At 37.4% G+C, this 26,638-nt stretch overlaps 1 protein-coding gene across 9 annotated transcripts in view; it reads left to right on the forward strand.

Annotated features, from left to right (window-relative positions):
* YEATS2 (YEATS domain containing 2) overlaps positions 1–26,638 on the forward strand; it is a 108,921-nt gene that overhangs the window by 52,875 nt on the left and 29,408 nt on the right. For 6 of the 9 annotated variants that reach the window (XR_004349746.1, XM_032631149.1, XM_032631151.1 and 3 more), the window contains 9 exons: positions 5,213–5,324; positions 8,990–9,034; positions 11,274–11,454; positions 12,434–12,676; positions 14,158–14,316; positions 15,862–15,965; positions 17,315–17,422; positions 17,900–18,082; positions 25,424–25,682. Coding sequence is in view for 8 of the 9 variants with exons in the window: in XM_032631149.1 (XP_032487040.1) it covers positions 5,213–5,324; positions 8,990–9,034; positions 11,274–11,454; positions 12,434–12,676; positions 14,158–14,316; positions 15,862–15,965; positions 17,315–17,422; positions 17,900–18,082; positions 25,424–25,682 (1,394 nt within the window). In the remaining variant the exon portion in view is untranslated. The remainder of the gene's footprint in view (positions 1–5,212; positions 5,325–8,989; positions 9,035–11,273; positions 11,455–12,433; positions 12,677–14,157; positions 14,317–15,861; positions 15,966–17,314; positions 17,423–17,899; positions 18,083–25,423; positions 25,683–26,638) is intronic. The other 3 variants (XM_032631153.1, XM_032631156.1, XM_032631154.1) reach the window with 1 other exon arrangement.

Here is a 26,638-nt window from a genome sequence, read left to right on the forward strand (position 1 = left end):
ATCAGGTTGTATTGTAATGGTCTGAGGAAATCCAAGGAAAAGATCATACATATAGCTCCTCTTCAAATTTCTCTCTCATCTTATACATCTGTAGTATCTTCTGTTAATAGTAAATGAACTTTGTTTTCTGAAATTTATGAGGCTTCACATCATGGAAATAGCCTCTGACAATTATTTTCTGTCTGGTCCATGCCACTCTGACAGTATTGCATAACTGGCTGTGGTGGTATATCTGACCCGTTAGTTTTTCACAGCTTGTGAATTGCACCATTACTACATACCTTTCCCAAGAGCATACTTTCCCATACTTTATTAACTACTGGGTTATGATTTCTAAATAGTATTTTAAAAGAGATCCTTGCTTGTGTGCTTCTGGTGTTTAAAACTCCTGAGAAATAATTTGTTAATGATCAACCACATCTCTGTGTTTTTATAGCAAGTAATGTATATAAGTTTATTATTACACTTATTAATTTACATGTATGTCTCCCTTACTAGATTTAGAACTTCTCGATGTTTGGGACCTTTTCTTAATTCTTTCCCTGTGATCTAGCACAGTGTCCAGCATGTAGTAAATGTCATTTCTTGTTGAGTGAATTATTGAATTCATGATGTGAGCCATTCCATTTGTAGGTGGCTGTGTTTGTTTGGAAGTTTTTAATTATATTGAGCAGAGACCTAACTTCCTTTAATTTCTAAACAGTACACTTCCCGTTTATTTTGTAACACCACATAGAATCAGTGTAGTCCCTTTTCCATGTAGTTGTTGTTCACATATTTTGAAAGCAACTGTTAGGTCTCTTCTATTCTCCTCCAAGCCAAATATCCACATTTGTTTCAGTTGTCATTCGTGTGACTTTGTTTTATGTTCCTCTGCCATCCAGGTTATATTCTCTGACACACTCTGGTTTGTCTGTATTCTTTTTTTTTTTTTTTTTTTGCGGTACACGGGCCTCTCACTGCTGTGGCCTCTCCCGTTGCGGAGCACAGGCTCCGGACGCGCAGACTCAGCGGCCATGGCTCGTGGGCCCAGCCACTCTGCGGCATGTGGGATCCTCCTGGACCTGGGCACGAACCTGCATCCCCTGCATCGGCAGGTGGACTCTCAACCACTGTGCCACCAGGGAAGCCCTGTCTGTATTCTTAAAATATTCTTCTTAGAGCTGAACTTTAAATTTCAGGTAGGACAGAACATTAACATGTGTCATAGATTTAATTATAAATCTGTGTTCTTTACAAGGCTTTTAAGGTGGTTCTTGTGTCAAGTATCTAAAGTAACGTGATGAGTAGGCGAAATCTTTTCAGCTGCCTTGAAACTTGGGGATAATCTTTATCTTTGGACCAAAGCACATGTATGTTCATCGTGCACTCTGAATCTCCTCATCAGAGCACATTACTTGATGAAGAGCATAAGTAGATTCTGTTCCTATAGACCATCTGTTTTCCATTTGGTTCAGTTATTTCTTAGCCAACTTCTAAAAAGCTGTGACTCTAAACTTTGCTTTTAGGCACAAGATACTAAGTGTGTGCTAGGCTCAGGACTTGATACAGCGTTTGCAGAGATGAAGAACACTTGGTTACTGTGTCAGTAGAGTATTCCTGCCCTTGGTGCGTGAGAGACTAGAGTGTGCTCAGCCCCCAAGGGAACGTCCTAGTGAGCCTCTTCAAAACGTTTGTATCGTTAAAAAAAATAAGCATGGGCCCTGGAGTTTAAATCTCAGATCCACTACTTATTTGCTGCATGACCTTGGGCTAGTTATTTAGCCTCACTGTGTCTCAGAGGGGATAGTTCATATTGTGATTTAAAAATTAGATAAGTTAATAGATATAAAGGGCTTAGAACAGTGGTAGGATCATAGTAAACAATATAAGTGTTTGCTTCTGCTGCTGTTATAAGGAACAGAATGTGTTTACCCTGAAAAGAAGAGAACTTAGTGGAATGTTTTAGTTTTTTTGAAGGTCATGTGGAGGAGGAATTTGTGATTGTAGAAGGCATACTAGAAATAACATGCAGGAGGAAGATGAAATATTTTTATAACAGAGCTCTTTAGAAATGTGATAGAGAGTGTTACTAAAGTAATGAAGTCTGGGTCAGTAGAAGTGATCCTAAAAGACTGGTTGCCCATTTGAATTATTTGGGTGAGGAATTGTGCTTCATTCTGTATTTTTAGGAAAGCCATTTTTAAAGCCTAGTATTCTGTGGGTTGTCTTCTTGGTTATTGATACATTTCACCCTCTTTGAGGAATCTAGAAATATAGAAGTCTATTTAGGGGAAGCAGTCCCCTTTTTGTGTGAAATATGTCTTTTGAAGTATAACATTTCTGTAGCTGTCTTATCTGTTGGTAGGTCTTGGATTCCTTTTTTGTTTCCAAAAATACGGTTAGGGAGGAATTTCCTGTTAAAAAGCATTGTTCCTTTTTCCTGATTTGTCTGTCTTCTGTCTTCCCTGGCAGCAGTCCTTCCTGTCCATTCACTAGAGTTTAGCCTATGCACACAAATTGAGGAGCACAGCTGATTTACTATATCCTTTGTAAGAGAAATTCAGCATACAAACCATGAGATTGACGAATATTGCAAAGTGAATTTGGGCCTTCCACTTAGCTTTACTGGAATTTAAATGACTAAACTTGTCATCAGTAGAATTTCCCTTAATTATTCTTCTTAAGTCCACCATGTCTGTAGGCCCCACTGTATCTCTGGCTTTGGATTCCTTTTCAAGCTGCTGTCTCAAGTCAGCATTCTCATTTGACCCCAAGCCTGTCTTTATTGCTGTCTGAACCTATGCTGACATCATGGCTACTTCTCTTACTAACTCAGCTGGTTCCTTCCATCCAGGGCACTGTGTTTCTTTGCTTTCTTTTCTCTAGTTTATAATACAGCTGTTGCTTCCTCTACTTTCCAGGCTTCTCTCACACTCAGGGATTTTTCCTGCTTTGGGCTCTCCAGGTAGCCTCTGGTTTTGTGCCTGATGATTCATATCTGTTCCTAGACTCCTCTCAGGTTGTGTTCTTGGACTCTGCCCTTACTGAATTCGTGTCCCTCCTTAGTTTTCCAAAAGCACATCCCACTGAAAGTTCCTTTCTCCCTGCAATCTTGGCATTCTCTCTCATTAGAGGAATTCCAAGCCATTGATTCATAATGAACATTTTAATTTTAAAGCATTCTCTCTTTCCTCCATTAACTTAAACCATATTATTCTTGAGTACATGAAGGTCTCAATTAAATTTTTAAACTTTTTATTCTGGAAAATTCCAGACATATATTGGGTTGGCTAAAAAGGTCCTTTGGTTTTTAAGTAAAAATAAAAGACACATTTTTCATTTTCACCAAGAACTTTATTGAACAGTGGATCCACCGTTTTGTTCCACTACCTTCTGCCAGTTTTCAGGCGACTTCATAATTCCATCTTGCCAAAACTTTTTATCATTTTGAGCAAAGAACTGTTCTAGGTGCCTTTTACAGTCTTACAGGGAATTGAAATTTTTTCCATTTAAGAGAATTATGTAAAGACTGAAGTAAATGGAAATCCAAAGGTGCAACGTCTCGTGAATACAGCAGATGAATCAGAACTTCCCAGCCAAGCTGTAACAGTTTTTGCCTGGTCATCAAAGAAACATGCGGTCCTGTGGTATCCTGATGGAAGAAGGTTATGCGTTTTCTTTTGACTAATTCCGGATGCTTTTGGTCGAGTGCTGCTTTCAGTTGGTCTAATTGTGAGCAGTACTTGTTGGAAATAATCATTTTGTTTTCCAGAAGGTGCTCATAATAGAGGACTCCCTTCCAGTCCAACCATGTACACAACATCACCTTCTTTGGATGAAGACCGGCCTTTGGTGTGGTTGGTGGTGGTTCATTTCGCTTGCCCCACAGACAAAGCTTCCATTCCACATTACTGTACAGTATCCACTTTTCATCGCCCGTCACAATTTGTTTTAAAAACAGACTGTTTTCATTATGTTTCAGTAGAGAATCGCATGGGGAAATATATGGTCAAGAAGGTTTTTTTGCTTATGTGGAACCCAAACATCAAAGCGATTAACATAACCAAGCTGGTGCAAATGATTTTCAATGCTTGATTTGGATATTTTGAGTATGTTGGCTATCTCCCGCGTGGTATAACATTGGTTGTTCTCAATTAATGTCTCGATTTGATTCCTATCAACTTCAACTGGTCTGCGCAACCGTGGAGCATCGTCCAGCGAGAAATCTCCAGCATAAAACTTCACAAACCAGTTCTGACACATTTTGATCAGTCATAGCACCTTCTCCATACACTGCACAAATCTTTTTTTGCATTTCAGTTGCATTTTTATCTTTCTTGAAATAATAAAGCATAATATGCCAAAAATATTGCTTTTTTCTTCCATCTTCAATATTAAAATGGCTACACAAAAATTCACCAATTTTGATAAGTTCTTTTTTAAACGCACGCTGATATGACAGCTGTCACAATACAGTCTAATGAAATTGTTTCAAATGAAGTTAAAGACAACTAAGTGCTACTAGGAGCCATCTTACTGAAAAAAATGAACGTACCTTTTGGCCCACCCAGTACAAAGTAGAGTATATTGAATCCTCACGTACCCAACACCAATTATCAACAGCATGCCAGTCTTTTTCTCATCAATCTTCCTTTTTATTGTCTTCACAAATTACATTTTGACTGCTGAAAATTCTCTAGTCCAATTAGCATTCACACACATTCCTCTCTATTCACTAAAATTATATAAAGTCATATATAATTTAAGTCTTCTTAGTAGATAGTTTCAAATAAATTGTCACTTTCAGATTGAGCATTCATGATTTATCTTGTTTTTGCCAGAGTGGAGGAATAAATGATTGTCTTGGGGTAGGGAACATACCTCACAGCCTATGTCTATCAAGTAGCAATCAAGGATTCTGGCTTTAATACTGCGACATCCATCAAATCACCTTAGTTCCCTGTCTGTGAAAATAATGACATTGGATTGTATGGTATAAGTGTCTTAGCTCTAAGTATTCAGTAGTTGAAAGCTTAAGGTAGATTTGAGTTGAATTTTTTATGATTTAGCATTTTAGCAAAATTCAGCATATTGATTTAGCATCAAGTGAGGAAATCTAAATAATTATTAGAAACATGTGAAGTTCTAACTTAGCCATTATGGGAAAACTATTCTTTCTAGAATGAGAGAGTGGACATGGACTAATACATTAATATCTGCTTTTCCCTAGAGAGCCTCCTTTTCACTTGACCAGAAGAGGCTGGGGTGAGTTTCCTGTCAGAGTTCAAGTACACTTTAAGGACAGCCAGAACAAGCGGATAGATATCATACATAATCTGAAGGTATTGTAACAAAACATTGCTCCCCAGAAATGAAGTATCTTTTTTGTGTGTGTGGTACATGGGCCTCTCACCGTTGTGGCCTCTCCCGTTGTGGGGCATAGGCTCCAGACACGCAGGTTCAGCAGCCATGGCTCACGGGCCCAGCCGCCCCGCGGCATGTGGGATCTTCCCAGACCAGGGCACGAACCTGTGTCCCCTGCATTGGCAGACACACTCTTAACCACTGCGCCACCAGGGAAGCCCTGAAGTATCTTTGTTCACCTCCACTTAAAGTGGTGGGTTAGCCCTCTGAGAGAAGTGGCCACGGATAGTGGGAGCAGGATAAATCTTTTTGAGTGTGTTTTGCTTACTGCTACAACACTTGCCTTCTGAAGGCTGGGGAAGGGGTCACTTTACAGCAGAATGTATATTCTTTAAAAAGATGAACTGGTCAGATAATCAGAAGACTTGAATCTCTGATCAGAGCTCATTTGTACTGTGCTACCTGGGGCTAACAAGTAAATGAAATCTTTTTCTGTTTAATCTGTATTTTACTCTTTACATTTTAATTTTCTGTAAAAAGAGGCACAAATAATAAGCCTTGTCTATTTATCTCTTAAGGATAAAGATAGAAGTGAACATATTTTAGGAAATATTAAGTACTGTGGAAGGTTGTAATACTTTTGAAATCCTTAGCTGATATATCCACATGGTTTATTATGTAACCATTACAAATTTTATTTTTAAAAGTGTTTTTTATACATGGGAAAAACTACCATTATAGTAAATGAAAAGCATAGAGTATAAAACTGTATATAGTATGAGGTCAACCTAGATTTTAAGTAGGTGGAAAAAACACAAAAGAAATACCCTAAAAAGTTGGAGTAATTGAAGTAATGACATTGTGGGAGGTTTCTCCTGCCCCTTTTTTCTGTGTGTGCATGTGTGTGTTTTTCTTTTCCAGTTTTGTATAATAAACATTTAACTTTCATAGTTGGAAGACAGACCATTTTTTTAATGTGCCCCACATCCCTCGCTGTCGTAACCTCGTGTACATTTTCTCTCCGTAAAATATAATCCCAATATTGAACTTCTTCCAAAACACCCTTACTTTGTGATTTACCACATTATTCTCATGAATTGCCCCCAAGTGAATCTGAGTACATTTTCATAATTCCTGTTTTGTTCCCTTTGTTTCACAAATGTACCCTTTTCAACCTTAAGGCCGCCTGAGATTTGTCCTCCATTGTTGGTAAACAGCACTACTTAACTTCATGTTTAAGTTATTTTCTAGAGATTACTGTAAAACAAGATTGCCTTATAACCTCAGAGAAGAACTGAAACCAAATAAAGAACATATAGCCACTTTGTTCGGAGGGGCAGGATATGTTCCCACTTACTTAGAGGAAGGTCTGAAATAGTTTTGCTTTCCTCTTAACTTATTTTAAGCACTGTACATACCATCTTATATTGCACTGGGCCCAACCCTAATCCCTAAAATAAAGGGAATTGTTTACATAGTTTTTATACATATTTTATTGTCCTTAGAGTTCCTGGTGAATGATTGAGACAGTTTTTAAAGTATTTCTTACCAAATTTTCCTTAATTTTACTATATATTACATGTTGATTGGCCTTGAGAACTTAAGCACCTCTGTTGTGACCACTGATCTTTATTTATTCTGGAGTATCATTTTTCCTGCAATTTCTTTGTTAATTCTCAGAACCATCTTTGATTCTTCCCTCTGTGTTCTAAATATTTGTTCACTTGCAGACCATTAATTTTTCTTTTAGACTACCCTTCGCCCTTTCCACTCTTACTAGGCTATTCTTATACTCTGTCTCCTGATTAGCTTCTTTAATGCCGATCTGTCTTTTTTCCCTCAGTCCATTCTGTACACCGCCATCAGATTAGTCTTCCTAAAACAGGAGAACCATTATGTTGTTCCTCTCTGAGAAGCTTTGATTGAATTCCTGTTATTCAGGTTCAGACTCCCCTGCCTACTATTCCAGGCTCTTCACATTTTGACTTGACATACTTTATCCTAAATTATCTCACACTAATCCCCTGCATGAACATCCTACTCCAGCCAGGTCAGTCTGGTCATGTCCCAGAAATGCCTTAGGCTATCTGTTAAGTCTTTTATGCTCTTCCCTCCTCGAATGCCTGTGTGTATTCTTTCCATTCTTCACGTTCCTGTGTAGCTTTTCCTGGCTATTAAAGTCCATAGCAATCCCTCTGTATTCTGAAATTCTGTAGTACATAACAATCTATATTTGATACTGTAATAATTACATTATATACTAAATACTCTAAGTGTTAAGAGTTCAATAAAATTTAAAGTTTCTGGGATGAAATTCGCATACCTGCATCCCTGACAGGTAGTCATCTAACCTCTCCTCAACCATCACTGGAGCACAGTAATTCCCAAAACAATCCATTTATCCATTTAGTAAATAAACTTTTAGAAGCTTCTTTCATAAATTTACCTAAAACTGTTACCTGTTTCTCCCCTGCCCCCCCTTCTAACCTTGATCTCATTTATCCTAGTTTGATTTCTGCAATAGTACAGAACAGGACTTTGTTTTCTTTTGTAAGAACTCTAAAAATGTTTAATGATAGCGTTTGTGTCTCTCCTTAAATCATTTCTTCCTCAGCCAAAACCTGTTCTTGTAACGTTTCTTGTATGCTGTGCTTTCTTTCCAGTTTCTCTTGTCATTTTGATAATAGTTCTGTTTTATCAGTGTCTCTCTCAAAATGTGGTCCCAAGAATAAAACATAGGCCAGTGCAGATTACAGAGACTATTATATCTGTGCTCTGGAGAATATGCAGAATGGATGTAGCCTTAAAATTGCCCGTATCTTTTTAACAGTCAACCTGTTGGCGAAGGTTTAAAACTCCAGATGTCTTCCATGGTGCTACTATAAATCTACCCTCTATTGCCTTTTCTGTTATGAACACTAGGTCTCATGACTGAGTTGTCTTCTCTGTGTTGCCTGCTAAGGAACTCAGCCAGACTGAAATCTACTTCTTGCAAGCCTTTAGAATTTTCTATTTACTAACCTATCCCTGGCTTCACTTTTTCCTCCATCTCTCCTTTCCTTTTCTTTCCTTTCTACCCAACTTAACCATTTTTACCTATTGATCTTACTGTATAAGATTTATATGGTAAGCTGCCACAAATCCTTTTTTTAAATTTTAATTTTAAATATAAAGTATAAGAATAAGAACCTAACCTCTTTGTATGTAATTGTAAACTTTTTTATTTATATTATTGACATTCCCTCAATTTATACTCCTTTCTCTCCTCTAAAATAAATCATCCATGAAGTTAATATACTGGTAGTTATTAGTATTGCCTATATTGCCTAAATTTTCATTCATTTTTTGCACAAGTGCTTAGTAAATATACCCTAAGTATATAATTGTGTCATCACATTGCATGTATATTTTTATAGCCTGTTTTTATAATAACTACCTATATGTCTGAGGTTGTTTTTATTTATTTTACTCAGTTTTTCTGTTAGAAAATTGAGGGTTTTTATTGACATGATGAATTTATACATTATGAAAAAGTAGAGCCTATGATATGAAGACTTGCAGTGAAAGGGGTTTTAGATAAGACTGTATCCTAAGCTTTATAAGTAAGCATAGTGAAACTTAATACTCTTCTGTCTTTCAATAGCTGGACAGAACTTATACTGGCTTGCAGACTCTTGGAGCAGAGACGGTAGGTTATTTTCCTACAGTATTATTTGGGAACAAGTAGAATGAAAATTGATCTTCATTTTTAATTAGGAAAAAAAATGAATGCTTAATTTTATAAAAAGTTTCTCTCCCCCCTTATTTACTTATTTATTTTTAAATTGTGATAAAATACACATAAAATTTACCATTTAATCATTTTAAAGTGTTAGGTGGTATTAAATATATTCACATTTTCACACAGCTGTCACTACCATTCATCTCCAGAGAACTCTTCATCTTGGAAAACTGAAACTACCCATTTATAATAACTCACCCTCTTCCCGCAACCCCTAAACCACTCTTCTATTTTCTGTCTCTATGGATTTGACTACTCTAGGTAACACATAAGTGGAATCATACGGTATTCTTTTTTTTATGTGACTGCCATATTTCACTTAGCATAATGTTCTCAAGATTCATCCACGTTGTAGCATGAATAAAAATTTCTTTCCTTTTTAAAGGCTGAGTAACATTCTGTTGTATGTATGCATCCCATTTTGTTCAACCACTTATCTGTCAATGAGCACTTGTGTTGCTTCCATCTTTTGGCTATTGTGAATAATGCTGCTAAGAATGTGGGTCTCTCTGTTCGTGTCCCTGTGTTCAGTACTTTTGGGTGTATACCCAGAAGTGGAATTGCTGGATCATACAGTAATTCTATTTTTAATTTTTTGAGAAACCACCACACTGTTTACCATAGCAGCTGCATCATTTTACATTCCCACCAACAGTGTGTAAGGGTTTCGATTTCTCCACATCTTTGCCAGTGCTTGTTGTTTTCTGCTTTTTTGATACTATCCAGCGAGTGTAAGGTGGTATTTCTTTGTGGTTTTGGTATGCATTTCTGTAATAATTATTGATGTTGAGCATTTTTTCATGTGTTTATCAGCCATTTATATATCTTTCTTGGAGAAATGTGAATTCAAATCCTTTGTCCATTTTTGAATTGGGTTGTTTGGTTTTTTGTAGCTGATTTTTAGGAGGTGTCTCTATATTCTTGAGATAGTCTCTTATCAGGTATATGATTTGCAGATATTTTCTCCCATTCTGTGGGTTGCCTTTTCACTCTGTTATCGTGTCCTTTGATGCACAGAAGTTTTAAATGTTGATGTAGTCTAATTTATCTGTTTTTTCTTCTATCTGTACGTTTTGTATCATATCCAAGAAATCATTTCCAAATTCAGTGTTATGACACTTTGCCCCTATATTTTCTTCTAAGTTTTAGGTGTTATGTTTAGGTCTTTGATCCATTTTGAGTTAATTTTTGTATATGGTGTAAAGTAAACTTCCACTTTCATTCTAATGCATGTGGATCTCCAGTTTCCCCAGCACTATTTGTTGAAAAGATTGTCCTTTTCCCAATCAGTGGTCTTGGCACCCTTGTCAAAAATAATTTGACCATGTATGTGAGAGTGTATTCTATTCTGATGGTCTGTTTGTCTGTCTTTATGGCAGTACCACAGTGTTTTGATTACTATAGTTTTGTAATAATAAATTTTGAAATCAGGAAGTATTAGATCTTCAACTTTGTTTTCCCACCCCATCCTCCCCCTCCTTTTTTGGTATTCATGATATATCAGCAGTAGCCATTATGATTAGAATTAGCTAAGTTAAACCTTACTCTCTTCAGGGAAATGTGCTGTGTTATGCCAGAAGTTATTTATTGAGCACATACTATATGCTAAGCACTGGTTCAGGTACTGAGGATACAAAAATGAACAAATGAGAGTAGCTACTACTCTCAAGGAGTTTTATTCTTGGTTGTATTGAGAGTAGGGAGAAGGTATATGGTAAATATAAAAGCAAATAGGATAATTTCACTTACAAATAAGTGCTATAAAGAAGAGAGTAGCCGGAGGACAAGTTGGGTGCTTTAGCTAGGTTGGTTAGGGAAGGCCTCTCTGAGAAGGTGACATTTGATTGAGACCTAATGGTGAGAAAGAGGCAGTCATGCTGAGATTGGGGGAAAGAATGTTCTAAGGTGCAGAAACACTAAATGGAGGTTCCCTAATTTTATGATTGGTTTCATTGAGTGATCTATTAAGCCAGATTAGATTACATTCTGGGATAAATCCTTTAGTTATTGAGATTGAAATTGCCTTTGAAGTATGAATAGAAATCATTTGCAACGTCTGTTAGAGCACCATGTTTTGAGACAGGTTTGGGGCTTTCTGTGACATTGATGATGGATTCATGAGCCCAGTTGTTGCCCGATCGTGTAGGTAGTGGATGTTGAGCTCCATCGGCATTCTCTTGGAGAAGACACCGTTTATCCTCAGTCCTCCGAGTCAGACATCTCAGATGCCCCACCATCCTTGCCTTTGACCATTCCAGCCCCTGTGAAAGTGTCCTCACCAGTAAAGCAGTCACATGAGCCAGTACCTGATACCTCTGTGGAGAAAGGTAGTATATATTTTTCCTTGTATGGAAATGCATTTTTACCTTGTATAGAGCAGTCATTATGGCGTGTTCCTTTCCATCACTTGATGTTGAACTGCTGTTTTCAGTGCCTTATGAGTGTATGGAAAATAAATTTTGCATAAGTAGGCATGCTACTCTTCTACACAGACCTATTATGAAAATAGCCAAGCCCTTACTCTTCTCAGAAAAAAATTTTAATGCAGTTTTGTTGACATTTTATAAAACACAAAACTCACTGAAAAGCATTACATTTTTATTCTTTGACGAATATAATGGTTTCCTCTAATATGTTACAGGAAGACTTTCTTGTTTGGTCCATAATTGTGTGAACAGGAAGTTCAAATATTAGTATCTAATCTTATTTAAAATACAATATAAGACTTATCATCAACAAATGTATTTTGACTATGGCATCTTTTTATTTAGTAAATATATAAGTATATAGTTAAGTATTTAAGTGTTCACTTATATAACATATACAAATACGATATAAAATTGATTCTAAATGGTGTTAGTATGATCTGTAAGTCTACGTTTAATGTGATGTTAATATTTTAGTTCTTTTATAAAAATCTCAACTTTATTTCTCTTAAGTTTCAGTTGCATCCTTTTTATGGGCATTTAATAAAACAGGACATCATTAGATTAAGCTAATGCTTTCTTTTGAGTTTTTCTTCTCTAAACAGTTTGTCAATTCATATATAAAGAATGGGAGAACATAATGAACTTATAAATTTTATTATATAGTGTTAGCTAATATGTTTTCTAATTTTTTGAAAGAAGCATTTTAATGAAACATGATTCTAGGCATGATATTTACATTTCACCAGAAAATACATAAAGCAGTGTTAAATACAAGTCAACTGTATTTATTTTACTACTGGTAAATGGCTTAAATGGTTCTTGAAATGGTGAGGGATTTCAAAGTGGTTGATGACTTATTTGCCTGTTTCATTTCAAGAAGGATTCCCAGCCAACACTGAAGCTGAGAGACACACTACATTTTATTCTTTGCCATCTTCATTGGAACGAACACCCACCAAAATGACAACATCCCAGAAAGTCACCTTTTGTTCTCATGGCAATTCAGCTTTTCAGCCAATAGCATCAAGTTGCAAAATTGTGCCACAAAGTCAGGTTCCTAATCCGGAGTCACCTGGAAAATCCTTCCAGCCTATCACCATGAGCTGCAAGATTGTCTCAGGTATACGTGGTATATATGAATTTGGTGTGTGTAAAAATTGTTAGAATGATAAAACAAAGTACTATGGCTCTTTTTTTTCTTTTTTTTTTTTTAGTTTTTCTAAGCAGGGTTTTTGTTTAGTTAACAAGCAAGCTCATCACTGTTGATTAGCAAAGCAAAAGTGTCACAAAACAAAAACAAAAGTCATTCATATGGAAACAATTTTTGAATGAGGAAAGAAATAAAATTCAAAGCAGCCAAATTTTCATCTAGAATCAGCACAGGTAAATTGTTTGCTAGGATGTATGGAGGAAACTAAGGTAGGAATTAAGTTTGGGAATTATATATGGAAACCAGAGTGACTAGTAATAGAAAAAAATTAGATGCCTTTTGGTTTGTAGTTAAGCTTCAGGGGTTGGTTTGGGATTGAGATATCTTTTATACTCTATAACCACACTACAAATTTACTCATTCCTATGATCAGTAGGTCGTTCTGAGGTTTCATTTTCACTGAGGTTGAATTGTCCATTGCCGCGCAACAGTTTATGTTAGGTAAACTTCTAGTAGAAATATGCTTTATAGTTTTGACTGTGCCACCTCAGAAAAGACATGAAAGTGAGTCAATAGAAATACGTAGGCAGTGGGAGACTTCTATATAATTCTTAAATGAAGGGGGTGGGGGGAGTGTTCAGTGCTAAAAATAGCTAAGCAGAAATGTGATCCAAGTCCTTGAAATTGATAAAAGGTAAAGAATGTATAATTTTACCTACCAGTTAGAAGTGTTTTGGAGCTTGCTGCTTCAGAGGTGGAATAGGCTGAACGTATAAATTGTTTTGAAGGTTAGAGAAATTCATGGATAACAGGTTTGATCAATAACTGTTGAGGATGTTTAATGATGTATCTGTCGGTAACTTCTGAGAGCTATGGGAACACGAATCTCTGGATTGTGGCTGTGACATGGTATTGAGAGAGACTTTTGTTTTGGTGGATGAATTTCATATTTTCCTATTGGAAATTCATTGCAAATCAAGACTTGGTTCCTAAGTCTAGCTGTTCACTTGCCTCCCTAACTTCAGTTTCTTCAAGTGTAACCAGTATTATAACAACCTGACCAAGTTGTTGTTACCTGGGGATGCAGCAGTTCCACACTTGTGTAAAGCACTGTGTTTTGAACTTTAATGTGCTTGCTGGGGTCTCTTGTTAAAATACTGATTTATTGATATATTTGGTAGATCTGGGGTAGGACCTGAGTATCTGTTTTAACAGGCTGACTGCTGCTGCTGCTACGTGGATAAGGATGTAGAGAGTAAAATGCACTAACCCCTGGCCTCAGCTGCTGCGGCTGCTCTCAGTACCTGAAACTTACAGCCCCATTCTCTTTTCCCAACTTGTCGCCTTTGTACTGGTGGCCCTGCCCCTCTTCCATTTTCTTTAGCGTCCTCTTAGATGGGCTGAATATATCTATTTTGTTTAGTTTATTTGTTTCTCTTTTATTAATAAAGGTTCCCCTATATCAACCCCAAGTCCATCGCCATTGCCTCGAACCCCAACTTCCACTCCAGTCCATGTGAAGCAAGGCACTGCCAGTTCTGTTATTAATAATCCTTATGTTATCGTGGACAAGCCAGGGCAGGTTATTGGAGCCACCACTCCTACTGCAGGTGTGTGTTTGAATGGAACAATATTCATGCAATCCCCAAGATTTTATATTTTTTAAAGGTGGAATCCTAATGTGACTTAGTAGCCATATAATGGGAGAATGAAATCTTCAACCATGAACAAGAGGAGGGAATACATAAGAGTGTGTGTGTGTGTGTGTGTGTATATATATATATATATATATATATATATATATATATATATATTCTTTTTTGTTTTCCAGTGCTATTTGAGGGAAGATTTACTTCTTGTAAAAGTTATATTTTTAGGAATTAAGTTTTATTTTTTAATTTCTTAAGATTCATAGTGAACCATAATTAATTTTCTAAAAAAGGGAAAAAAAAGAGTGGATTTTATTCTCATTTAGAAGACATTCTTTTTAGGCAATGTGTGATTAACTTTTCCAAATTAAGCTTTAGAGCAAGAATAGCTTTGTGAACCGTACATATTTTTCCCCAGTGAAATAAAAAAGTGATCTTTACTTTTCAGTGAATAAGATAAAACTTGCATGTGGGAGGGAAGCTGAACCCTGTAGTTATTTAAAACAAAAAAACAACTCTAATAGGAAGCATAAGAAGTCTTTGGATTCCCCGTGTTTATCATCATAACCTCATATAAATACAGAGAGCTTTTCAGGTTTCTTTGAGGTACTTTCACTAACATTTTATTTATTCCCTTCAATTAAACTGTTTAAACACGTGCACCTCTGTGTAAACTTTCCTGTAGCTTTCACTTCTAATAGAAATATCGAAAAGAGAAATAAGAGAAATAGCTATAAAATAATGAGACTGATTTTTTTCTAACATGTTTGATTTTAACACAGATTAATGTGTGTTGGGCCTTTCCAACTATTTTTTTTAGAAAGTTATGTTCTTTAACAATGATTATAATTGGGGGACTCCTTTAAAAAATGCTACTTTCAGAGATTCCCTTTTGAGTACACCTAAGGATGCCAAGTAGGTGTCTTTTGAGGATGTTTAGTTTTAGAAATCAGCCAAAGTCTCTGCAGGCAAGTTTGGTAAATGGAGGAGGTGACCAAGTACCATTTTTAGTCTTGACTTACTGTTGACTGTAGATAATGTGACTTATTTTGATCAGACCCTAAAGCCAATTGTACTGATGGAGTATAAAGTGTTTAATGTCAGCATTTTGGAGTAGGTATAACCTTCTAGTGAAACTACTTTGAAGGAACTAGCATTCAGTTGAATGCATACATTTTGGCACATTGTGAAATAGCCAACACCATTATGTTACAGTATCTCTTTCTATATAAGTGCAGAATATATAATGTCTACTTACTTTACTTATTCTTCTACACTTCCTTACTCGCTTCTTGCCCTTTTTAGGTTGATGAAGCGGTCAGCTTCACAGGATGAATCCTTAAGTGTTTTTTCCTATAATAATATCATGGTTGTGAGTTTTCAGCCCTTCAAAATGAACAATAAATAGTGGGGAGAAGACAAGGGTGGTGGAAAATGGCTTTAAAATTCCATTTTGTAAATTTTACTTTGTTTATACTTTATTTTTAAATCTACCTTGCTTATCAGGAAGTCCTACCAGCAAGCTCTCTACTGCCTCTCAGGCCTCCCAAGGAACAGGTTCCCCGATTCCTAAAATTCATGGAAGTAGTTTTGTAACATCTGCTGTCAAGGTAACACTCTTATTGCGCTTTGCTAGTTTCTAAACGTGGTACACTCAAGTTGAGCCAGAATTTGCAAGTGATAATGCAGATTTCATAAAGTAGAATCTTCAAGCTAAGAAGTATCATAAAGATCAAGTACTTCAGACTCCCCTACCTTACCTATGATTTTTTTTTGACAGCTTTGTTATACATTTTTCTTTACAAAGTAATAATTCGTATCTTTCCACAGTGTATTTTCCCCTTCCCCCACCTTCTTCAGGATAAGAAGTCCTTTGAAATTCAGAATTCCAAATATGATCTGACTTGTTCAGATCATAGTGCTAGATATCTGCTCACTGTTCCGCAGAGACAGTCACTGCTGTTGACTTAGTTATTCAGCTTATTTGTTATTGTCTTGGCTACCTTAAGGCTAGAGCCTCTGAGGTATAAACTCCTGTTTGAGAATTCCTGAGAATTCAAAGATCATCTCTTACATGACTGGTGCTAACACAGCATTTCTTATATCTAGGCACTTAATTGTGATGATATTGAATAGTTTCCTGATCCAAGGCAAGGTTTTTCTCTAATGCATTGTAATCTGTGAGCACTGTGTTCTATGAATGCCTGAATTGTAAGAATTCCTTGAAGGTCTTAATTTTCTACCAGTGTATTTTTGCATGTTTGTTGATGATATTTTCATTACATAGTTAAACAGTGTTCTTAACTTTGTTTCTTGCCCCCAACGTTTATTTATGGAAAATTGCCTCTGAGACTTGCCTTTCGTATTTGAGAATTAGAGACAAATGACAGTAATTTTGAATTTTGACCTTTGCTGTCTTTGTATTTGCTAATTGTTCAAGTTCTTTTTGTTGTATTGTTTTTAAAATTTTTAGTGAAAAATTTCCCCCTGCGTCCTGGGTATTTATTCCAGAGTAACAGATCCAGTTGCAGGTACTGTTAGAAGTGTGTGGTACACTGAAACACTGTCACTGCCTGTTACATTCATTTGTTTATTTAGTGCGTAGACCTTAGGGATAGAAAAGAAATAGAATACAGTACCTATCCTTTAGTAGCATCTGGCAGGGGACTGGACATGAAACCAATGAGTCAGCCAAATATTACAGGTAGTATGATAGGAGTCTTTCCAGTTTACAGTGGGCACAGATGAGTAGGTTCTTGCCAATTTATAGCCTTACTTTGAATTGTCTTTTCAAGCAATATTAAAATGCAGGTGTAGGGGCTCGGAAGCCCGCAAAGAGTTTTGGGCTTTTTGTTTGTTTTTGTTGCTAGGGAATGTCACAGGTTTGTATTAAATATGTGACTAGAGTGAAATCACTCACTTTATCCTAATTGTACAATACGTATTTTTACAAACACAGCAGGAGGATTCTTTGTTCGCATCTATGCCACCTCTTTGCCCAATTGGGAGTCACCCTAAGGTTCAAAGCCCCAAACCTATAACTGGAGGACTGGGAGCTTTCACAAAAGTAAGTATTCATGAGAGGATTATCCCACAAGTGGATAAGCTCTTGTTACAGAATCTTTCTGTGGCATGTTGGAGTTGATTGATGCTACTACCCCACATCATGGAACTTTTTAGTATGTCTCATCTCTAAGACTGGATCCTACTTCTGAGACATGCTTCCATTTATTTAGTGGTGTTCACAGGGCAGCCCTTGGAGTCTAGCAAGATGGGAACTTCCTGGTGCCGTTTTGCCACAATGTCTAAAACAAATGACGAGGTTGGTTTGCAGATACACTGGATCAAGTCCACATCCTACTTTTGGTCCCTTTAATAGCTATTATGGGCTATACTTAAGCAGTATTTTTACCCTTCTAGTGGAGTCATTGTTTACATACAGGGCTTCATTAATTCATTAATTCCTGCAGACAGAATAAATTCAAATATTAGTAGCATTTTTCATGGGCTGTTTATTCATTGTCATTATCATGTTTGTTGCAAGGTGATCATCAAACAGGAACCTGGAGAAGCCTCTCATGTACCAACAACAGGAGCTGCCAGCCAGTCACCACTCCCTCAGTATGTGACTGTGAAAGGGGGTCACATGATAGCTGTGTCCCCTCAAAAACAAGTCCTAACTGCTGGAGAAGGGACTGCCCAGTCACCAAAGATTCAGCCCTCTAAGGTTTGTGTTGGGTAAGGATGGGGAAGTCAACATGTCAGTGAACGTTGTTTGCCTAAGTAATGGACAAGTGCTGAAAAGGGTGACGGTGTTGATGGTCCCAGGAAAACATGTGGATGAAAGCCCTGTAGGAAAAGCAGATAAGTTGGTGTTTAACCCACCTGTCCTTTTCATAGTTATTAACAAGAGCAGGGACATGGTTTATAGACGGCCCAGGGACAGTTCAAGAGGTGAAGGGATGCCGTGTTATCTCTCTGGCAGTGAAGATGATTGACGTCATGGACACAACTTTACACTTGATTCAAGTCTAACTGACAGGATCGAGGTCCACTGTTTTACCTGTTTATTTCTGATAGGAGACTGCTATAGTTTGCACCTCTGATGTCTTGACTGTGTGATCTGTTAAATGATTCTTGGCTCTTTAGAGAGTTTATTTTCTTTATAATTTGGAGGTTTGGGGAATTTACATATTGGGAGAACTCTAAAACAGAGATACATGTTTCCCTGCATCCGTTGTACTTAGGAGTGCCAAAGTGTATCATGCTCTTATTTGCATATTATCTGTAATCCTCAGACAACCTTGCAAGGTGGATATTTTCACTGCTGTTTTACAAATGAGGAAATTGTGGTTCTGAGAGGTTAAGCAACATCCTTGAGAGCATACAGCTAATAAGCGACAGAGAATTTGAACCCAGGTCTAGTTGACTCCAAAATTCCCCATTCCAGAACTATTAAAATTTGTGAGCCATTGTCTGTAACCTAAGCATGCTTTTAGAACATCCAGAATTAAATAATCTTACTTTTAGGGCAGATATATCCTAAAGCTATTAAGAGAACTATGTGAAGCGCTTGCTTTTCAACTTTAAAATAGGTTTTAGATATTTTGGTTAGTCTAGATGGCTGCATATAGATTGAGTTAAAAATTCATAGTCTTATAGGTGGTTCTAAAATCTGTAAGAGTTCATTAACCACTTTCCCAAACTTTTCTGCTCATAAGACTCAACTGATGATTAAAAATATCAGAACTTCTTGGTGACCCCGGGAATCTGGATTTTTAACAAACTCTCCTACTGACTCATATGATTAGGTAAATTTAGGAACCATGGAACTTCAGCATCAAATTTGACTTTGGGGGGCTTCCCTGGTGGTGCGGATGGTTGAGAGTCCGCCTGCCGATGCAGGGGACACTGGTTCGTGCCCTGGTCCGGGAAGATCCCACATGCCACGGAGCGGCTGGGCCCATGAGCCATGGCCGCTGAGCCTGCACGTCCGGAGCCTGTGCTCCGCAACGGGAGAGGCCACAACAGTGAGAGGCCCGTGTACTGCAAAAAAAAAAATTTGACTTTGGGGATTCCATAGCCAGAATCACTAAAACAGGCAACCCCCAACTACTTCCTGATGCTCCCTCTGTTGTTTTGGCTTCAGGGATAAGCATTTTGTTCAAGTCCTTTCGTGAATCGGTTATTGTCATCTGGTCTTCGTACTCAGACACATCCTGTATGTTGTTTAAAATCTATTTTGCTTCACCTAGAAATACATGGTATTACTGATTTAGGCTTTTGAATCGTGATAGCATTGCTATTTATGCTCAGAAGCTCTGAAAAGTTTCTGCTTTTTGCCACTTTTGCATTTTGCAGATCTCCTCACCCAGTAATACTGAACAACTGTATTGGCTTTCTTGTCACATTCCCACCTACCTAATGGCAAGGTAGGACCAAGAGAAAATGGCTGGGTTTGTGCTAGAATGCCTTAAGTATAAAGGTACCTGATAAGAAAAGCCACAGACGAGTGTGAAAAAACTACAGAGAAGTAGAACATGAAACAAGACATCTATCCCAGAAATTTAGTACAAGCTTTAGACTTGAGATAAAGAGCTGTCTGCAAGTACAGGGTGTCCCTGGTTATTGCTGAGGTGTAGTCAGAGAAAGTGTGCCAGAAAACAGGAGGGTGAACAGAATGGTACTGTTTCACTTTCCACACAACTTTGGCACAATAGAAACACAGTTTATCTTTTTCATAAAAGTAGAGAGCGGTGCTGCTTTTGACATGAAAAGAGACAGTTGAGGAATTGGTGGTTCATATGGGAAGGAAGCAGTGTGGTATAGTTAAGAGAGCATGAGCTTGTTACACATCTCAGATCTCAGCCACTCATTACTTGTGTGAGCTGGGCAAATTTATCTCTCTCAGCCTTGTTTTTTCATCTAGTAAAAGGAAATAATACCCTTTGCCTTTCAGTGCTGTAGGAGAATTAGAGATCATTGTATATAGAGGGCCTAGCACAGAGCAGGTGCTAAATAAGTGATAGCAGCTAAAGTTATGTGAGGATGAGTCCTGTGTATATATGTGTGAGTACCATGTAATAATTACTGTCATTGAGAACTGAATCGTAAGTGGCTGTATTTTTCAGCATCCAGGGAAAAATCACATATACAGAATCCTCACCTTCAGGTTGCTAAAGTAGATTCTGACTTGCAAAGGTCTGTACAGGGCACAGGGAGGGCAGGAATAGAAACACCAAATCAAAGCATGAATCAAAATTAAGTATTTATAACAGTACAGAACAAAGGTGAAACTAAGGAAATTCGGAATGCGGAGAGCAGTGCTGTGGGAGGGGAAGAGGAGAACAGTTGGTAGGTGATTTCAGGTTCTAGGCCAAAATGTTGTATTAAAAAGAAAAACAAAACTAATTTGGGGTTATAGTGTCCTACTCAAGAGACTTGCTTGTGGTGTCATAGACAGCTGTGCATAGGGTTTTCCCCAGTAGAATGCCAGACTTCCTTATTCTCCTCAGTGTTTTAGAATAAAGGGGGGTTGTTTATCTTGTGAGCAGTTTGCTCTTGGTGGACAAGCTCTGCTAGTAAAAACTGCCCTCCTGTGGCCAGCATGGTTATGTTTTATTTGGCTCTCGGAGGGATTAGGTGTGTCATATTCTGGACATTTTGAAGCAGTTGAGTGTGAGGATAGATGTTGGCACAAGGAGGGAAAAGCAAGTCAGATGCATGGGATTGGAGGAAAGAAATTAAAATAGGTACATGTATGTATTATTTTCCTTTTTTAAAATTGAAGTATAGTTTATATATAATATTATATGTTACCAGTGTACTGTATAGTGATTCACAATTTTTAAAGGTTAAATTCCATTTCTACTTATAAAATATTGACTGTATTCCCTGTGTTGTACAGTATACCCTTGTAACTTATTTTATACCTAATAGTTTGTACCTCTTAATCCCCTACCCCTATATTGCCCCTCCTCCCTTTCTGTTCCCCACTGGTAACCACTAGTTTGTTCTCTGTATCTGTGAGTCTGCTTCTTTTCTGTTATATTCACTAGTTTGTTGTATTTTTTTTTAGATTCCACATATAAGTGATATCACATGTATATTTTATTTTCCTTTAAGATCTTTGCTTTCTTTGTTAATTTAGGAACATGAAAATAGATTATGTGTAATTTAGCTTATACAAGGGATTATTAAGTGTGATATATTTAGGAAATGTAAAGACAGACGTCTTAGAAAAAAATTCAACTACTATAACAAATTCCCAAACCAGGAGCTTAAATAAGTTTACTTCTCTCACACATGAAAGTCTGGTAGGCGACCCTGGTGTGTTGGTTCCACAATCATCAAGAATCTAGACTCCATCTCATTGCTCTGTCATTTTCAAAATTTGTTTTTCAGCTTGTGGGCTATGATAGCCGCTTCATCTCATGCCACCGTGTTCACATTTCTGGCCAGCAGGAAAAGGGAAGGGAACAGGGTTTGGGGAGAGCAGAACCAAAAATTTGCACTCATCACTTCTGTTCACATCCCTTTAGCCAGAAATGAGATGTCAGACCTAGGTGTGAAGGAGTTGGGAAATATAGTAGGTATTCTGTGTGGCCATGTCCCTCGCTGAAAATCGGGGGTTCTGTTACTATGAGAGAGAAACAAAGAATACATATTGGGGTTCAGCTGGCAGTTTCTGCCATACCTTAAAAATAATTTTCTGGATTAAGAAGCTTTTTTTTATCAATGCAGAAAAAAGTTCTTAATTAGTAGGAAGAGTTTGTATATCTCCACATCTCTAGGGGGAATGAGTGTGCCCAGCTCTATAGCTACAGTAACACTCCATGTTGCCTATATAATGAGGCTCATACAGTCAGAATGGAGAGATTTGGATAATCATCAGGGATAGTTTTAACCAAGCCAGGATAGCTGGGAGTTTTCTCTTCTCCATTCTAGATGAACTTATTTTTTTTTTTTTTTTTTTGTGGTACGCGGGCCTCTCACTGCCGTGGCCTCTCCTGTTGCGGAGCACAGGCTCCGGACGCGCAGGCTCAGCAGCCATGGCTCACGGGCCCAGCCACTCCGTGGCATGTGGGATCCTCCCGGACCGGGGCACGAACCCCTGTGGCCTGCATTGGCAGGCGGACTCCCAACCACTGCGCCACCAGGGAAGCCCTCTTTGATTGTTTTGTTTCTTCCTTTCTTTCCCTCCTTCCTTAAACTTACATAAAAGTGCAGAGACTATTGTAATGAATCCTACATGCCCATTATTCCATTTCAGCAGTTACCAGCATTTTGCTGATCTTCTCCTCCTAGAATATTTTAAGGCAGATACGAGATGTTATCTATATATTTTGATTTCTGTTTGATTAACTGAACCTTAAGATCAAGGTCCTCTGCCCTGGCCACGTGCTGAAGATAGTGACAGGTGTTTATCCTTTGGCTTTCTGTCCTGAGTCTCTACATAGTCTCATAGATCACCAGTCTTCAGTTCATAGTAACAAGTGTTGTGCTGGCTGCAGCTGTCATTTACTGTGTACATCATGCTGGCTAGGCACTTTATAAACTTATTTTCATTTATGCCTCATGACCTTACGAGATATTTTATAGATGAGATATCTAAAGCTAAAACTCAAAGAGGTTAAATAACTGTGCAGCTGCTAACTGATGGAACAAAACTGGGAAAGCAGGTCTGACTGCTTATAAAAACCTATACTCTTTCCTCTGTGATACACTGGTTTATAACAATTGGTTAGGGGACCATTTTCTTTACGTCAGCCATATTGTCCAAGCACATGACAAGTGTATTTTACTATATTCACATTCTTTGAAAAGGAGCCATGTATGATTTAGTGATTATTTAACTTAAAAATCCCATTCATCAGTTGTTATATGGTTTGTCATTTTGTTCTACCTTAAGTAATGCTATTATTTTTTAATTTGGGAAGATTCTAAAATTGCAGTAAATACAGAGAATAATATAATCAATATCCACATATCCTCCACTGTGAATTAACATGTTCATATTTAATTCAACAGTTTTTTTCTCCAAATAAAATAATGACTGATAAAGTTGCAGTCCACTTTGTTCTTCCCCAAAACAACAGTCATGAATTTGGATGTGTAGCTTGACAGTCCATACTTTTTATTACATACGTAATAGCCGTAAGTAACATGTAGTGTTGTGAATTTTGAAGATTTACATAAAAGATATTTATACTCATATTTTTCTGCAACTCCCCTTTCACTCAATATTTGTACTTGCAAAGTCTGTTGATGTTGATATATATATAGTTCCAGTTCATTCATTGTAACTAACGAATGCTGTTCTGTCAGTCTGTCTTATACCACATTTTATCCATTCCTCTATCTATAGACATTAAGCATATTTCATTTTGTAGACATTAAGATTACTTACAATTTTTTTGTAATTACAAATAATGCTACCTTGGACTTTCTGTGTATGTTCCCTTGAGCACATGTCTAAGATTTCTCTGGGATATATCCCTACCAGTAGAGGGTGAATTTTCAATTTTAGTAGATATCCTAGTACTTCTCTGGAGTGGCTGTACAAATTTACTTTTCTGCCAGCAGTGAACAAAAGTTCCTGTTTCCCCATATCCTCTAGCCAATTCTTGGTATTATCAGGCTTTAAAATTTTCCCCTCCAATCTGATGGTTGAAAAGTACTTTCTTCTTTATCTTTTTTGCCTTTAGAAGACAGATCTTTTCCCATTCTTAAAAAAGAATGTAAAAGTCTTTTAATCTAGTTTCTGGTGAGAAGTTCTTTTTATGAAATAAAGAATTAGGGACTGTGAAACACTGCCCCAATTTTCCATTAATTGTTTCTTCTAATTGAAAATTGTACTATTGACCTTGTTTTAAAAGAGCTCTGAAGTATTCTTTTACTTGAAAAAATTTACGGTATTTTTAGAACTAGGTACTTCTAACTTTCATTCTTTGGGTGCTGGGATCTTTTTTTTTTTTAAATTGAATTAAATGTTTTTCTAGCTTACACTTTTTTAATGAAATGTCTCCCTTTAAGGAAAGGAGAGATTAGAAAGTATAGAAAAAGATAACTTTTTAAAAAAATAAGTTGGAAGAGGTGTCACATGTTATACCATATAATAAATGACGTAAATTGTTAGATGTTCTAGTGATGGAGAAATATTGCTTCAGATGGGGATAACACAGAAGAGGTTACTGAAGAGGTGATATTTAAAAGTATGTAGTGGAGTTTATAGTTCATATATGAGAATGTTTATTGCAGTTTTTTCATAATGTGAAGTTTAAAATTATCTAAATAGTCACACAGTAGTGAAATATTTACTTAGATTATGGTATATCTATTCTAATACATTCTTTTTTGGTCCTCTCAAAATGTTTTTGAAAAATAACAACAGTGGAAATGGTTGTAACATGATGTTAAATTTAAAAATTATAAAACTATATGCATCCTAATCTTTGTTTCAAAATGTACATTTAAAAGAATCAGAAGTAAATACTACATTAAAAATATTAAGAGGGCGTCCCTGGTGGTGCAGTGGTTGAGAGTCCGCGTGCCGATGCAGGGGACATGGGTTCGTGCCCTGGTCCGGGAAGATCCCACATGCCGCGGAGTGGCTAGGCCCGTGAGCCATGGCCGCTGGGCCTGCGCGTCCGGAGCCTGTGCTCCACAATGGGAGAGGCCGCAACAGTGAGATGCCCGCATACTGCAAAAAAAAAAAAAAAATTAAGAGATTATTTCTGATGAGTAGAGTTTTTTTCTTTATATCTCTGTATTTCCTGTGTTTTTTTTTTTTAAAACACACATATTACTTTTTATAATTAAAATAGGTTATAGATAGTAGCTGGGGTTAAGACAAAAGCTGTAACATTTTATTGTAATAACATCCAGACTGAGAAATACTGCTGTTCACATCATAGGTAGAATTCCTAGATGATTGAATTAGACTCCATGTGTTGTTATCTAGGGGTTTGCTTTTGTTCTTTGCTGGAACAGAGTGACTGTGCTGCTTTAAGACCCCTCAAGGGACTATGAGAAGAAGCACTTCTGGGTTCTCCTTTGTTTTGAACAGGTTGTTGGGGTTCCGGTTGGGTCTACCCTACCTTCGGCAGTGAAGCAGGCAGTGGCAATCAGTGGTGGCCAGATCCTCGTAGCCAAGGCCAGCTCGTCTGTCGCCAAAGCAGTTGGTCCAAAGCAAGTTGTGACCCAAGGAGTTGCCAAGGCAATTGTGAGTGGAGGTGGAGGAACCATTGTCGCTCAGCCGATGCAAGCCTTAACCAAGGCTCAGGTCACTGCTGCTGGCCCTCAGAAGAGTGGATCCCAGGGTTCAGGTAACTGATACTAATCGGGGGCCCTTTCAGCAGCAGCCCCTTCCAAAACGCTCTGTGCTAGTGATTTTATTTGCTATTTGGTTCTCTCTAGAAAAACCTAGTATGTTGATGTTTTAAGGAGTATATAAAAACATGTTCATCTTTTTCATGTAACATTTTACATAGAGGCCTGTAAGGCTTTTGCCCTAAGTCGTGTGTGCGCATGTGTGGGTATGAGCAAGAATAGTCAAACTAGAGGGTGTTTCTTGATGCCGCTCTCAAGTCTGAAGAATAATTCTCATTTGTCCTTATTTCCACGTTGCGTTCTATTTCAGACTTATAGTCTTGGTATGGTCATTTGCCAGCAGCATTTTGAGATACTTGACTAAGGCATTCTCTACTAAACAAAAGTTTAAATACTTTGAATGTGTTTTAGTCCTTAATGTGTTGTTTCTGTGAGTGCATGAAGAAATATACCTCAGGTATTTGATATTTACTAATTTTTAAAGGTCTTGATGAGGCTAAAGAATGGTAGCATTGAGTTGGGAGGGTAGTGGAGGTCCAAAATAAAGATTTCAGAGGTGAAGAATTGCTGCTGATGACAAAGTTCTTTTGTGGCATTAAAAATGAGTGTTTGAAAAAAAAAAAAAAAAAAAAATGAGTGTTTGAGATGGGCCAGAAGAAGTGACCTTTGGAGTTTGGAAGATATAGCACTGAGAAGGCAGAGAATTAAATAAGTCATCTATAGTATTGTCACTGAGAATGAGCCTTTAGCACAGAGCACAGTACTTTGAGTCCGGAGTCCGCCTTCAGCTAATGAGGGGAAGTGACTTGGGAGTTCAGTAAATGAGAGCAGAAAAGAGAGGGAGATGGTATAGCTAAGTAGGAGCCTCAAAAGAGGCAGGGCTTTTTTTTTCTCCCCCTCTGGAATGAGCCGTGATAATGGTCTGAAAGTCTAACTGGAGAGCAAAAATGTT

Source organism: Phocoena sinus, chromosome 4 (genome assembly GCF_008692025.1).
Source record: "Phocoena sinus isolate mPhoSin1 chromosome 4, mPhoSin1.pri, whole genome shotgun sequence".
In the NCBI taxonomy this organism is placed as follows: domain Eukaryota; kingdom Metazoa; phylum Chordata; class Mammalia; order Artiodactyla; family Phocoenidae; genus Phocoena; species Phocoena sinus.